At 36.5% G+C, this 15,856-nt stretch overlaps 1 protein-coding gene across 2 annotated transcripts in view; it reads right to left on the bottom strand.

Annotated features, from left to right (window-relative positions):
* Nucleotides 1-3,864: 3,864 nt before the first annotated feature.
* The window catches only part of RSPO3 (R-spondin 3), a 90,649-nt gene continuing 78,657 nt past the window's right edge, over nt 3,865-15,856 (bottom strand). Inside the window, exons 5-6 of one of the 2 annotated variants that reach the window (XM_047734990.1) lie at nt 5,723-5,892; nt 3,865-4,346 (exon numbers count right to left, since the gene is read on the bottom strand). In XM_047734990.1, coding sequence (XP_047590946.1) covers nt 4,311-4,346; nt 5,723-5,892 — 206 coding nt within the window. In that variant the 3' untranslated portion in view covers nt 3,865-4,310. The other variant, XM_047734991.1, reaches the window with a different exon arrangement.

Here is a 15,856-nt window from a genome sequence, read left to right as displayed (position 1 = left end):
TAGTGCTTTTATTAACTCCTTCTTTGGAAAGGTATGTATAATTTTCTCTAAGAATAAAGTTCCACTGAGGTCAACAGTGTGAGAAATGAGGAAAGGCCATCTGCTCTTCATTGGGCAAAAACAATAGTAGCTTATAATACTTATTGTGTTTACAATTTCAAAGCACTTATAAATGTATTTATTATTTTGATTTTATTATAGAGGTAGATGCTCCTGTATAATTTTTACGGAGTTATTAAACTGGCTGAAAAAAATCTATCTCTTGCTTAAAATCTATTTGTGATGGAAATTTGATAGGGATAACTAAAATAGCAACTGATATTAACAGTATAAAATATAGTATATCAATGAAACCTCAATTAGCAAGAAAACTTTGGTAATTAAACCAATTATTCATCTTTGCTTACTTTTTTCTACTATGTATCTGCCAGTTCTTTATTTTTAAAAGTAAAACATAATCTTTAGTAGATGATTCAGTATCTTGGATTGCCTCAACATGGTTTTCAATAATATTTTTCATTGCATACAGCTGTAGCTATAAAAGCATAATATCATTTTTCAAGCTATTGATGTATCAGATTATTGTATATTCAGGTAATTCTGTCTTCTAAAATTATCATGTACCAATTTTCCAGCTAATGAAATATTTTTACTAGCTGAGGTTTACTTACAACCATATTTTAATGACTGTGAATAAAAGTGGTTACTACTTTTTGCTTTTTTCCTTCCCTCCCTCCCTCCTTTCTCTTCTTTCCCTTTTCCCTTTCCTTTTCTTCTTCTTCTTTTTTTTTTAACCTGTTTATATGATGGATATGTGGATCTCTGAAATGCTTAAGAGACAGGATGGGCAAGAAAAGGTTTGTGACAATTAAAATATTGATACTGAATATTTGAAGTAGCTGAGAGAAAATGAAGCATTATCTGAAGGATGTTGTTTTGGCTGTTCCAACCATAGGGAAGACTTGTTGATGTTTCTTCCTATATCATTTTAATTCTGACCAAGGACTCAAGGGCAAGGTGGTCCTGTTGGTAAATACCTTGCTTACACTGAGAAAGAACTAAGCTGAGCCACCAGTCCACAGTAGCAATCCAGGGCTTTCCCAAGGAGCCATACCTGCTGTTCCCCTGTTTCAACTTTGGTTTTCTGCTGATGGCACATAATTCTCATTTCTCCTTTACCCTCTGAACACACTTGCCTCCTCCTATCCACTGCCTCACCAGTCAGTCCACAGAACTGACTGGAGCTCACACACAGCTATGGAGAACAGATGCAGGTACGCACACACATTTACACACACATTCAGATTTGAGTCTTATCCTGGGTTAAGGCCTCTGTGTTTGGACTTCCTAGCTTCTTTTTCCTGTGGTGCTAATTCGGATCACAGGAAAATACTTTCATAATGTGTGTCATGGACATTCTTGGGATTAGTAATAAATTTGATTTTAAAAGGGATATGATTTAGGGGAGAGAGCATGGGCTTTGGAGGCAGCCAGAATTGAGAGGGACCTTCAGCCCTACTGGTTGCTACTTGTGTAACATTGGGTACTTCCCTGTGCCCCAATTTTCTCATTTTTAAAATGAGGAGATCTGTAATTCTCTCAGACTGCTTTTAGGAGAATTACACAATATAACTTAGCCAAATGGTGAGTGGCTAGCAGAAAGGAGGTACAATTTTCTCTTGTTTCCTTTTTTCCCCCAATTTAGAAAATTGGTGAGATGAAGTGTTATGCTTGTAATGGGAAAAGTCTCAACTGATCTGACCATCAGCTTTATTTAATTTTATTCTTTCAGTGGAGGGTAGATTTGGGTTCCATATGAACTGTGAAGTAACAAATCAGCCTTAGAAAGAGGACTTTTCCCTCCTAATCTGCAGACAGTAGTTGCCATTGTTTTGAGAAAGAGTCTAGTCAGTTCCTCTGCTATTAAAATATATCCATGGGAAAGATAAGAGTATTTTTATTTATGTTCATTGGTAAAATGCATATGCGTACTTTAAAGAATGAGTAATTTCTCAATTGTAAGAGGATTTAAGACAAAACTAGTGTTTACATTTTAGTTACTATTCTTGATTTCATTTTGGTGATTCTCACTATATACCTTGAAATGATTACATGTGTACAATTATAAGGATATTTTCACTTATCATTACTCAAGAGATAAAATTGATTTATATATGTGACTTGTGAAAAGATTCATTACTTTTTAGTGATACTTATTTGTATACAGAATAATCACTTATAATGAGTGATGAGCCTTTCAATTCTCCTAATCACTTTCCAAGGTAGGTGTTGCCATTTCCATTTTGCAGGGGAGGAATGGAGGCTCTGAGAGACCACACAACTGGTTCAAGGTCACACAGGTTATGACATTTAAGTAACACAATTGGGATGTTAACCCAGACTGCCTAACTTTAGCTATAGAGAACTTCTGGTTTTCTTTGAGGTCTCCTTTTGTGAGGATATTCTGAAACCTTCCTGGCATTAGATGCATTTATATATTCCTTTTTTCCTTCTCAATGCTATTTGTTTCAATATTTTAATAACCACTAATGTGAACAACTTTTAATTCAGTAACATCAGAGTTCAATCTGTACCCTTTATGAACTAATACATTTTCACGTTTGGAAAAAAGCAGGGTTGAGGAGCCCAGAGGACACTGCCGCTGATGAGAACTCTGTAGGGGCATCACCCTGAGCTAACAGAGAGGTCACATGCTCCCCTGCCAGTAATCATCTTCAGCCCACCTTTCTCATGTTGCACTTAAGAAAATGGGAACCCATGGGGCACTTGGGTGGCTCAGTCGGTTAAGTGTTTGCCTTCCGCTCAGGGCTCAGGTCATGATCGCAGGATCCTGGGCTCGAGTCTGGAGTCTCCAGTCTTGCACAGGGCTCCTTGCTCATTGGGGAGTCTGCTTCTCCCTCTTCCTCTGCCTCCTCCCCCCGCCACCCCCCTCTTGTGCCCGAGCTAGCTTGCTCTCTCTCCCTTCCTCCTTCCCTCTTACTCACTCTTTCAAATAAATAAACAAAATTAAAGAAAAAAAATGGGAACATAGAGAACCCAGGTGATTTGCTAATGGTTAATATCTGGGGCTAGAACCTTACTTTGACTATGGAAGATAGACCTCCCCTTAGTTATAAAGCAGAATTTGAAGACGAGGAGTGTGGATTAGACATAGACAGATTTCTGTTGCTGCAGTCTTTTGATTCTCTTTGAATCAGGAATTTACCAGCCACTCATTACCGTCAATAGTTCACCAGATCCTAGAACATAATCACAGCAGAGAGTTAATGCCTTCTGTGACTAGTGTGGGAAATTTACCAGAGTTGATCATGAGATTTTGCTCAAAGTTGAGTAGGCTGCCAGTTTCAACATCATAATGTTTCCACATGCCTCAAGATCTATTACAGGAACATTTAAAATTAATGTTATCTGTGTCTTCACTTATGTTTCACTCAAAGTATGAATATTAATGCTACTTGTCATTTTTTTCCTTTGTAATAATTCTACTTTTATTTAAGTGCTGCATCAAGGATTTAGATTATCTGCTGTTTTCTGGAAGATCTCAGGGTTAAAGTCTTGAGTCAAAACACCTGGGAAGACATGACAGTCATTGCCACAGCTGTTGTGTCCTGGCTGATTTAACCATTTTTCAGCACTGCATTTGCACGCCTAGACCCTCCCAGTAACTGGCTTTTTGAAAGAATGGAGACAATGACCAACACAGAAAGAGACAAATAATTTGGCTGCTACTGCTTGACTAGATAAGATTGAGGACAAAGATGAAGTCTGAAACCATCCAACAGTCCTAGAACATGGGAATATACTTCCACTTAATATAGTTTTTTAGGAAAAGGTTTATTTCTCCTTGATGATATAAGCTGTAGTTGAAAATAGAATTATTTTCATACACGGGAAATAGATCTAGTTAGTTGAAACACTTATCTCATGCAGACTAGGAAAGAAAACACCAAAGTAAGAAACAGAAATGCATCATTCAAAAATTTCATATCTTGGAAGACAACAAGAGAAGTGAAAAACGAATTAAGCCAAGCAGTCCACATGAACAGTACAGTTGGAGGGAAAAAAGTGACCAGAGATAGGCAGCCAGAAGCCAGACTCAATTGCCAATTCTTCTGAAAGCACTGATCTTTAGAGGGCCAGGAAGTGTGTGGTGGGCAGAGCAGCCTTGTGTCCTGCCATTACGACAGAAAGGCTAAGGTGGGCCGCGAGATTCTGTGGGCTTGCTCAAAGATGCCTCCTCCTGTCCTGGGCTGGCTGTGTCCTCTGTGAAACACTGGTAAGGCCTTCAGCTAGGTTGACTTCAATCCCCAAAAGAGATCCACAGACTGAGAAAACATGGAGAAGAAAAGGCCAAATGTTCAAAATGCAGGAGGAACTGACACACAAGGAAAGATGCTAGTTTCTAAGTAGTGAAGGGGGAGCTGTGAAATCATTTCGGGAGGCCTATGCATCTAGAATTAGAATTTTGTTGATTAAGGGAAAAGCTGAATAAATACCTCCTAATATGCTATAAGTAAATCTCTATCTACTTACAAAAGGTGGATTCCAAAAGCAAACATCGAGAAATGTAGTATGTTCAGATTACATAGGATACAGAATCCCCTTTCCTAATTCATGAGTCTGTAAGAGTAACAATTTTCCAATAAAACAAAATGAACAAAACTTTAAAAACTATCAACAAATATATTTATTGTGGTGGCTTTCCCCCCTACTAGATACACCTTGTTAGAAAGTAGTATCCCGTTTTAGTTCCAGGTGGTAATAAAATTGTTTTTCCTGCAGAAAACACATGACTTTGCAAACATGTTCTAGTCTCCTTGCTCTAGTTTTTGTTTTTCTGTGAAATCAGAATTTTCTTCTAATAAGTATGATTTTGCTTTTGGAACTTACAAGTACATGTTTACAGACTTATATAACCCAAGGGGTAGCAGAGGCTGAACCACACAGTGCTGACATCGATTAGAGACCTGTTCCAGGTAATCACAACCCTTCACAGTTTTGTAAAGCACAGAAGTCATCTCCAACGCTATGGTTTCTTCCACATTTTGCCTTTTTCCAATCCCACACAGTATGCTTAACTCTGGTGTACACTCTCATGTTTCTTGCCGAAGGACAGGGTGAAGGCAATAGAACCAATCTGAAAACGGTCGTTTCGGTGGTGATAATTCCTATTATTCCAAATGCCGGGCCCTAATGTCTGAGCACTCTCTAGATCTCCTGGACAAAACAACACTGTTCTTTGAAAGATGTTTCTCTTCCCTGATCTCTTATTGACTTTGAAGGGATATTGCCTCTTCGAATTTGCAGAACTATTTTTCGCTTCTTAAAGCAATAGCTTGAAAAATTATTTTTATAGGGAAAAGATGTCGCTCTCCAAATGTCATCATTATGTTGTTACATCTTATAGCCTATTGATAATTATATACAAAATTTCTTGTCTCTTAGAAATGCACAGAAGCGTGTTAGATAACCATTTGAAAACATCCCTTCTTTGAACTTTTGGCTCTTTGTTGTTTGCTATGCTTGTACAAAGAATATAGCAACTATCTGGAATGTTGTTGAGACAGAGCAGTAACTGACACGTTGTCCATTTGTGGTCCTAATGGCTAGAGCACCTGTCCTGGGCATCTGGTTGAAATAGCAGCATCATGAGTTTACAACGATCTCATGGGACCCTCTAATGTACAGTGCTGACCGATACCGATTTCTGTTGCTGATCTTGGACCTTTCGCTTCTTCTGCTGCTGTCTGTCTTTGTTTTCTCGTTGTTCTGGAGTTTCTCTGCTAGGTTCCAGACCTTTGTTATCAGGTATGGTATCCTTACTTTCTTCTTTAGTAGGTTTTTTTCTTTTCCTCTCCCTTCCTTTTTTTCCTGAAATGAAAGAACACCTTTTAAAAATATGTTCAAACATGCTTTATTTGGTTATTCTAAGTTTTAAACAATGAGTTACATTTCTCTTAGGTTGCATATCAGACCATAGATACCAAGTGTCTACTCTTTAAATCATTCACTCAGATACTTTTGATTAGATCTGTACCATATTTCAAGAAATGTGAACATGGAACATAAAATATAACGAAGAAATTAACGTATGATAGTTTTGGTCAGTAGAGGGTTCTATAGTTATAAGTTTGAGAATTAATTTACATCATAGTTACTTGAGAATATTTAACACAAAGTTTTGAATAGATTTTGTGCCATATAAGACATTTCTAATGTGTATATGTTATCTAACTCCTACTGAAGGCACTCCTTTGTATTCAAATTTTTCCAAGTAACAGATATTTGCAATGTCCTGCTATAACTGCATGCCATATACTAAAAGAGACTTGATTTACATAACAAATATGCAAATACCAGTAGAAATGTACTTTATTTCAACACAGATGTTTGTATGTTGAAATCAATTTTCTTTGCAATCACCAGCCAGGTGCTAACTATAACTTATCAATAACCCTATGATATCAGCTATGCAGGCAGGAACATTGTGTCTCTCTCGCACAAATGAGCAAATATTTATTGGATAGACACTGGATTCCATGGAGGTCCCTGACCTTGAACTGGGTTTGAAGCACAGATTTAGTTCAGATTCACAGTATGGGGCATTTAAAAAAGGGGAATCAATAGGACCTTAAAGGTTTTGATGTGGAAAGGCATTCTGCAAAGTAGACTGGAGCCAGGGAGACGAACTGAGTTTCCTTCTGTTGGAATTAGAAAATTGCTAAGAGTTTTAGTGGAAGAGAGTAATTTGAGCAAAGTAGCAAAGTGCATGAGGCTTGCACCAAATTGGATGGGCTTTATTTATTTATTTAGTTAGTTAGTTTTTAAATTTCTATACAGTGAATTAACTAGATATTTTATTATCATGTAATATATATATATATATATATGGTCTACAGTGTGAAATAATTTCTGAGGACATGGTTTTAATAACATCCATGATTATATATAACTCAATGAGAAATTACTGAATTAAATCAGTATCATAGGAAATGAAAACTAGGACTTACTACTTCTTGGTGTGGGACAAATTCTGATAATGTGCATCCCCAGAAACTAAGCCATGTAAAATTTGAAATTAGTATCTCTCTATAAAAAAATCATTTTAGACAAAGTATTTTCGAGAATTTATTTGTATGAGAGAACCAAAATATTTTATGACCCGAAATAGGCTGCAAATATTGAATTCAGTGGTTTGGCTTTCTTCTTCTTGAGCTCTGGTTACAGAATCCTAGGAAGCAATATTATTAATACTGCATATGTATCCTGGGCCAACAAAGTCTCCTTGGATTAATGATTTTATGCCATAACTAGCTGGTCTGAGACTATATTTATAAAATCTTCCAACTACTTTATGAAAACTTGCCTTTTTGGGCTAAACATAAAGCACCTCCAAAATCTGGACTCTAAAAAGACAGTTAATAAAAATGAGAATTCAGGCCACTGTAAGACAAGTATCAGTCAAATTGTTTTGGATATGTAGTGATGAACAAAAAAATGTTAGGGTTGACTGTTATGTGTAGAGCTAAACTACTTGTACACTGACTGACTGATTCCATAACTCTTTGTACTTGAAAAAATTTGCTGGATAGATAAAATTTCTGAGGAAGGAATCAGGTTTTGTTTTTTTCTCATTCTGGCTTTAATTATTACACATTTGAAGTGTTGACTTGAATTTGGTAATTAAACAGAGAAAACTGAAGAGTATGTTTACCTTTCTGAATATGCAGCACAATTTAATTTTCATGAAACTGTACAAAGTAAAAGAGAGAAATGCTGGTTTTCATGATATGTGCTTGGTTTTCAGAAGGACCTGGCCATAAATGTTAGATTACATAGTATTTCCATTTTGAGGAGCATTTTGGAGGTGTTCAAGTTCAATTCTAAAAGAAACTGTCAGTGAAAATTATTCCAAAGTTCCATAAAAACTACTGACCCCAAACAAAATGTTATTTTATGGAAATTATCCAAAAGTTCAGAGTTTGACATTGTTCTTTTGATGATGGTCCAACATCTTACAGCTGTGATCTTAACCATAATACTCTGAACACATAAGAAATATATTGTTTCTTTCTTGGCCACAGATTGATTTATATGTTTTTTAGGCACAAGTGACAACATACTCAACTTATAGTGCATTTCTGTTTATTAGCAAACTGATATAATTATTTCTTAAGACAGGCAGAAACATTTTTGGAAGTAGCATGAAACTCAGCATTACAGTTTTATTATCCAAGGAGTAACTATTTAGTCTGGGTGGTGAGTGTAAGGGGACGCTCTAGTAAAGTAACAGGAAACTAGCACATTGTACAAGATTGTTGCCCAACAGAGGGCTATTGCACAATAGAAAAATGGGATTATTATCTTTTACACACCATGTGTTAGTGGTTGGAAACATTAACTACCCTTTTGCATAAATAATATATTTTCCTCTCGTCCAAGAAATAAAATAGAAATGTAGGAGAGTGGCTGCAGTCCACTAAAAATCACGTGCAATTTGGGAAATCCTATAAGGTTTTCATTAAAGGGGACTTCTTTTTTCTATTCTGGTGACTTTTTATTGATGTGGTCAATAGTTGTTTTATACTTTGGTAAGTTTGCAAACTAAGCAAACTTACCACAATCTTACATACATGTTTGCGTTTCAACATTCACTGATTGTGCATGTGTATACGTGCACCAGAATTGAGTTGTAGAGTGTTCTAATGATCGTCAAACCTCAATGTTCCAGGTATGAGATTGATGTTGGATAGAGACAATCCAAGAGAAATTACTATTAGCAATCAAGTATGACCTGAGCCTTTATGGTGCAACATTTGTTTAAGATTGCTGTTTTTAGAGTCAGAAAAACATAGTGCTCAAATTCTAGGTCTGCCAACAACTAGTTGTGTAACTTTTGGCAATTTGTTGGCATCTCTCATTTAACATGTGGATAATCATTACTACTTGCTAAATGTTGTAAAGATTACATGAGATGCTTGTAAAGCACTTAGCATAGTGTCTGGCACACATTAATCATGGAAGAAATTAAAGTTAATGTTATTAACTCATTACAAAAACATGAATTCAGCTTCTACTCAATGCCAAAAAGTGTGCTAAAACTTGGGGATACAAATGAGAGATGGAGACAGGCGCAATAACTATAGTTACAAGCTAATGCTAAAATGGAGAGAGGCATGTGCAAGCTCCTATGGGAGCACAGCAAGGAAAGCATTGACCTCTGCCAATGGAAATGGAAAAGGACTCCCCAGATGGGGTGATGTTTTTGAGCCTTAAAGAATGAATGAGCTTTTGCCAGGCCAAAGAGGGCAAAAGGGGATGTCAGGCAGTGAACAGTTATGTCAATGAAGGCATGCAAGGACATGGTCAATCTGGGGAACTGAAAAAGTAGACTTCCTTGGTTTGATCAGAGTCTAAATATAGGACATTACTCAGAGAAGCTGGAACCACGTACAGGACTCAATTGCCTTGTTGGGAGTTTGTCCTGAGGATCAGTGATATTGAAAACCGGAAAAGGGCAAGTATCAGAATCTGACAGCAGGGGAGAGTTTGGACGTTTCTGTGACTAGTTTAGAAAAGGCCAATAGGATATGCTGACATGTGATCTTATTTCTGATTTCAGGAGCACTTTTGTAATTAGAATCCATAAAGGGAGTGTATGCAGTGATAGTTATTTATTTTTGAGCCTTAACTTTTTAAAAAACTTAAATTCAATGAACATATAATGTATTGTTCGTTTTAGAGGTAGAGGTCAGGGGTTCATCTGTTTTATATAACGCCCAGTGTTGAGCCTTAACTTTTAAAAGAGAAGCTAAAATTTTTGTGCCGATCGGTCTAGCCACATTATTTAAGAGTTCATTCCAAACCAGAATCACATAATTGAATAGGTGGTATTTTTGAGATACTGAAATTATTTCCTATTAGTATAGAAACATAGTCATTTATCTAAGCACCCCCTAGGGCCTTCTGCAGGCAGGTTTCCAAACATAGATGACTTTGAGAAATACATATTCCTAGGCCCCACCCCTGGAGCTTATGATTCAGTAGGTCTTATGAGTGGCCCAGGAACCTGTAGTTAACAAGTTCACCCCGAGTTCTATCAAAGAATAAGAACCATAGTTGTAGACCGATAGAAGATCCAACTTCTTTAAATGTATACTCTCAAAGTTTATGTCACATCATATAGTTTCTTATTCAATTTCTTTATATATACAAAGTATGTTTTTTGATATACCGTAGCTACTAATGTTTAAGGCAAGTTTTCTGACTAGGTGCATTTGAAACAGACAGCTAGATACAAAATGAAAATCAGTTGCAGGCTGTCTTTTTAAAACCTGTTCAAACAGAAATATGAACTAAAAGGAATAAACATGTAAAAATGAACAAAAAGAGAAGAACGCAGTCCTGAATTATTTTTCCTAAATTATGTATTTAAGTTCCAAGCGAAAAATGAAAACTATAGAAAATGTTAAATTAGATTTTACAACATAAGAGGGTTATAAAAAAGTTGCTTCCATAGAATCACAGATAGGATTTATTTGTTGTGAATTACTCAAATTGTGAATATCAGGTCACAATTTGGTGAATGTTTAGTAATGTCTGTGCAGAGGTCTTTATGAAGGACTTCCTGGTGAATTTCTTTCATGCCACCACTAAGAGGAGCCATTGAGCTTTCAGTAGGTCCACTTCCAAGACAAGCTGAATTTTTCTCAAAAAGCTAAAATGTATCCCACACTCTAGATGGAGGACTAAATATTATTGAATCTATAACTAAGACCAATTGAATAAATATTCCATTAAAATTCAAAATGTATGGTTAGGTGTTTTCTCTTTATTGGTTATGGAATGAAGTTCAATTGGAAACGCATGCCTTTATACCTTCAAAAAAGCACACATCACGAGAAAATGGGGTTAATCTAATGATTTTTCAACCTAGAACTGACCTGACTTTAATGTATAGAGGATGAAAATTCCAAATTTTATTCCTTTTAGTTAATATATCACTTGGGAAATTTTGCAGAGGAGGGGAAATGGCTACAGTCTAACTTCTTCAGCAATTATGATCTGGTACATAGATACATATAATATATAAAGGCTTTCGAATTATGGGTTATACAAACACAGAACAGCCTGACCCAGTATTAAAGAACACAGGTGAAAGTCAGAAAGGCCAAATTTCTTTTCAGCTGTATTATTACCATGTAGAATCAGGAATGCATTCAAACCTTTTTTGTTTTAAAAAAATACAATAGAAATAGAGCTGCCTGCGTGGCTCAGTTGATTAAGTGTCTGCCTTCCACTCAGGTCATGATCCGGGGGTCTTGTGATCGAACCCTCCGTCAGGCTCTCCGCTCAGGGGGAAGCCTGCTTCTTCTCCCTCTCCCTCTACTTGTGCTCTCTTTCTCACTCTCTCTCTCTCTGTCAAATAAATAAATAAAATTGTTAAAGAATTAAAAATACTTATTTCCTTGATATTACTCTGACCTAGGAATTTATAATAAGTATAGAGAAAATATGAAGAAATGGATTTGTAAATAGACACTTAATTTCTCCAAACTAAAGTTTAAAACTATCTGAATTATTTATTCTGTAGTTTAACACCTGAATTGATTTAATTGTGTTCCTATTTCACTTCCAAGATGCTTCTGATTAATTATTCACAGAAAAATAATTTGGCATAAAATTACACACTCTATACCAGATGCTCTTAATTTGGGAAAGTACCTTAAACCATTTTTGCAAAGATAGCTCTGATCCTTAAAACATATTAAGATCAAAATAGCATTTTCCCACCAGTTGAAAAGGACTAATATAAGAGATTCAATCTGTTTGTGTCACATTCTTTTGGGAATTCAGAAACAAGACTGTCCTGACTGTAAGACACTGAGTGTAAATTTTAGAAGGTGAAAGCAGATAAACCCAAGTGTCTTAAAATGGCACTCAGGGTTTTGGTCCTCTGTCCAGCCCCTGCTCACTTTGTCACTCCCTTCAATGGCCTCATACTTTTCTTTCTAGTCACCCCTGCCCTTCATTCATCACAACCCACCACGTTTACTGATTCCATGTGTTTGATACATTTACTAGAATGCATTCTCTCACATCCCTTGCTCTAATTCAGACTTGTGTTTAATTCTCTGTCACATGTCACTCCTTCAGGGCGACCTTCCTCACTTGCTCACCGTTTCCTAGATTAGGTTACTTATATTTCTATCCTCTTTGCTCAGTAAGTTCCCAGTTAGTAGCCTGTTGCAGTAATCCTGGTGAAGATGACTAGGGCGGCTTGTTTCTAAAAATAGTAAGACTAATGGTAATTAAAGGTTAATGGACACTTAGGTATACCAGTCATACTACTACTTTTTTTTTTTTTTTTAAGATTTATTTATTTGAGAGAGAGAGAGCTTGAGCGAGCAAGTGTGGGGTAGGGACAGAGGGAGAGTGAAAGAACCTCAAGACCACCCTTGGCTGAGTGCAGAGTCCGATGAGGGGCTGGATCCCACAACCTGGAAATCATGACCTGAGATGAACGGAGAGTCACCCGCTCAAATGACTGCACCAGGCAGGCGCCCCTGTAACAGGTATGCTGCCAAGTGAGAGCGCCAGGTCTACAAACTCTACTGTACCCCCCACCTGTCACTGGGGAAATGAGGCTCTTAACCACATTATGCCCTTCTGCCTCTGCGTCACATCTCAGTAGAGCACACTGTGGTAGGGCATCCTTGTTTGAGTTCACGTTGAAGCTACTTAGTCAAAAGAGAGGGGCAAGGAAAGTGCACGGACTAACCTAATAGCACAGAGAGTTTTCTAAAAATTATGGTTTAGAATATACTTTCTTAACCTCTTGGAATTTGAATTTTTATTTTATTTTATTTTTAAAAAATTTTATTTATTTATGTGACAGAGAGAGAGAGATCTCAAGTAGGCAGAGGCAGAGGGAAGCAGGCTCTCTGCCAAGCAGAGAGCCTGATGTGGGGCTGGATCCCAGGTCCTTGACCCCAGGACCCTGGGATCATGACCTGAGCTGAAGGCAGAGGCTTAGCCCACTGAGCCATCCAGGTGCCCCTGGAATTTGAATTCTGAACAGCGAGTGGCTTCTCAGATCCTAACAGCACTTTGAAAGAGATGTTTTGTGTCAGGACCAGCCCGGTCACTTCATTCTTTCTTCTTTCTTATTGCTACAGTCCATGTTTTCTTCAGTATTTCCATTCCCTTCCCAGTTGTAAAGAGGTAGAATGTTGTATACATGAATTTTGGAAATTATTTACCTATTGTGTCATTTATATAAAATTTAGAAACTTTGTTTGACTTTAAACTACCACTGCTACATTTCTGAAATCCTCATAAAATTATCAGAGATTTTTATATTTTGTTACACTTCACATCCAAAGAGAGAAAAAACTGTACTGATTTAGATTTAAAAATCCCAGTGAGTCATGAATGCAGTCCTATTATAAATCACTTCATTTTATAGCAAACATCATAAACATCAACAATGACCAATTTTTAGAACTTCTATTTTTATAATCTGCTTTTGCATAACAAACTTTCTTTTGTTAGGTCAAATACGTTCCTTATGGATTACTTTCAGTTCGCCTTGACAGATGTTTTCCTCTGTTTAAATAATTTCATCACTCACTGAAGATTCAGGATCTGAAATTCTGAATTTTAGTTCTGCGCTGACAGAAATTTCCATGGCCCTTTCACCCAAGGTAACCCTATTCCATCTCACTGCTTCTGCTGCCCAGAATCTTAGCCTGGACTCTGCACTCAAGAGGGACTTTAGAGTCCAGAAGAAATTGTTAAAGATGCTAGATATTGCATACTAGGCATACTAACATGCCTTCCTGTTGTAAATCATCAGTGTTAAAAGGATAGTTAAAAGCACAAAGGAGAAAGTGCCCAAAGATTTTTTACTCTTTGCAATATTTACAACCTACTCATTATAAAAGTAAAGGGTATCCTGTATTTTATAATATTTTAAAAACACAGCAGGGCATTACAATTTAGATACCTATTTTATTTAGGTAACCATTTTAAGTTTAGTATTCTTTAATGTAAACTTATTTCTCTTGAATCAACTACATTTTGATAAAACTTCATTTGAAATTAGTAATTTCAGTGTTTTTGAATGCAAAATCTCTTGACTTTGAAGTTCTATCTACCACATTAGGTTAGATTACAAAACCCTTGGAAACTTAATCACGCACATTCATTTATATGTGGAAAATTTCTTGGTCTAAGCATGTTTGCAAAATGTGCTTTGAACTAGATCTTGGGTCTTATACAATTCTATCTACTGGATTAGCTTGTAAACTTGTTTTGATTTTCACTTGTCAATGGGTATGCTGATAAATTTCACCTATTAAATCTAGTCAAATTTAGTACATTACTTCTGCCATGAAATTTGTAGCTAGTTTGTGAAATGAGTATTAACTGCTCTCTCAAGGAAAAAATGACTCGGCATATGATATTCTGATTGTTTTACATACTGTTTATGAACTTATAATAGGGGGATTAATGTGTATATTGCTTTTCTTTAGAAATTTAGATAATGGTGTGGCTGGCTCCATTATTTCAAAAATCACCGAAGCCTGCCTAGTTGCACTGCTACTTGTCCTCCCTGAAGTTTTCAGTTTAGACCAATCTCTTCAAAGTATTAAAGACTATTTAAAAAATGAACTGATGTGTTTATCTTTTTTTTATGACACCATACTCTTTTTATTGCCCATCTCAGGCTCATGCTGGCTGCTGCTATAGACCATCAGCTAGTATCTCAAGGTACAAAATATGTGTGTGTGTGTGTGTGTGTGTGTGTGAGTCTGTGGAATGTTTATGTCAAATATTTCTTTGACATCATCCTTAAAAAAATCTATTGCAGTCCACAATAGCTAAAATATGGAAAGATCTCAGATGTCCATTGACAGATGAGTGGACAAAAAAGATGTGGTGTATATATATACAATGGAATATTACTCAGCCATAAAAAGAATGAAATCTTGCCCTCTGCAATGATGTGTAAGGAACTAGAGGGTATTATGCTAAGCAAAACTTATGTCAGCCTGAGAAAGACAAAAACCACCAGATTTCACTCATGTGTAATTTAAGAAAACAGATGAACATAAGGGAAGAGAAGGAAAAATAACACAAGATGAAAACGGAGAGGGAGACAAACCTACATAAGAGACTCTTAACCTCAGGAAACAAATTGAGAGTTGCTGGAATAGAGGGGGGCGGTCAAAGGGATGAGGTGGCTGGGTGATGGATACTGGGGAGGGTATGTGCTATGGTGAGTGCTGTGAATTGTGTAAGACTGATGATCGACAGACCTGTACCCCTGGGGCAAATAATACATTGTATGTTAATTAAGAAAAATTAAAAAAAAAAAAAGAAAATTCCTATCCTACACATATTGCCAGATTCAAAGTACATAAATAGTATCATGAAGAGGTTTTCTTATAACATTATTTTAAAGCAGAATACATAATTGTCATTCAGACTACCTATTTTTTTTTAAAGATTTTATTTATTTATTTGACAGACAGATCACAAGGAGGCCGAGAGGCAGGCAGAGAGGATGGGGAAGCAGGCTCCCTGCTGAGCAGAGAGCCTGATGCGGGGGCTCGATCCCAGGACCCTGGGATTATGACCTGAGCTTTAACCCACTGAGCCACCCGGGCACCCCCAGACTACCTATTGAGTGATTCCCTTAAGAAACAGTATTTCTTTAGTATTACATTATAATTAATTATAATTAATTCCTTTTTAAAACTTTTCATGTTCTTGTGATAAATCAGGTTGCCTAATTCTGCATCAATTTAAATATCAAATGTGTATTTAA

This window comes from Lutra lutra, chromosome 6 (assembly GCF_902655055.1).
Source record: "Lutra lutra chromosome 6, mLutLut1.2, whole genome shotgun sequence".
Taxonomy (NCBI): Eukaryota; Metazoa; Chordata; class Mammalia; order Carnivora; family Mustelidae; genus Lutra; species Lutra lutra.
The sequence above is the reverse complement of the archived record's forward strand: the minus strand, read 5'-3'. Positions and strand labels throughout refer to the sequence as shown.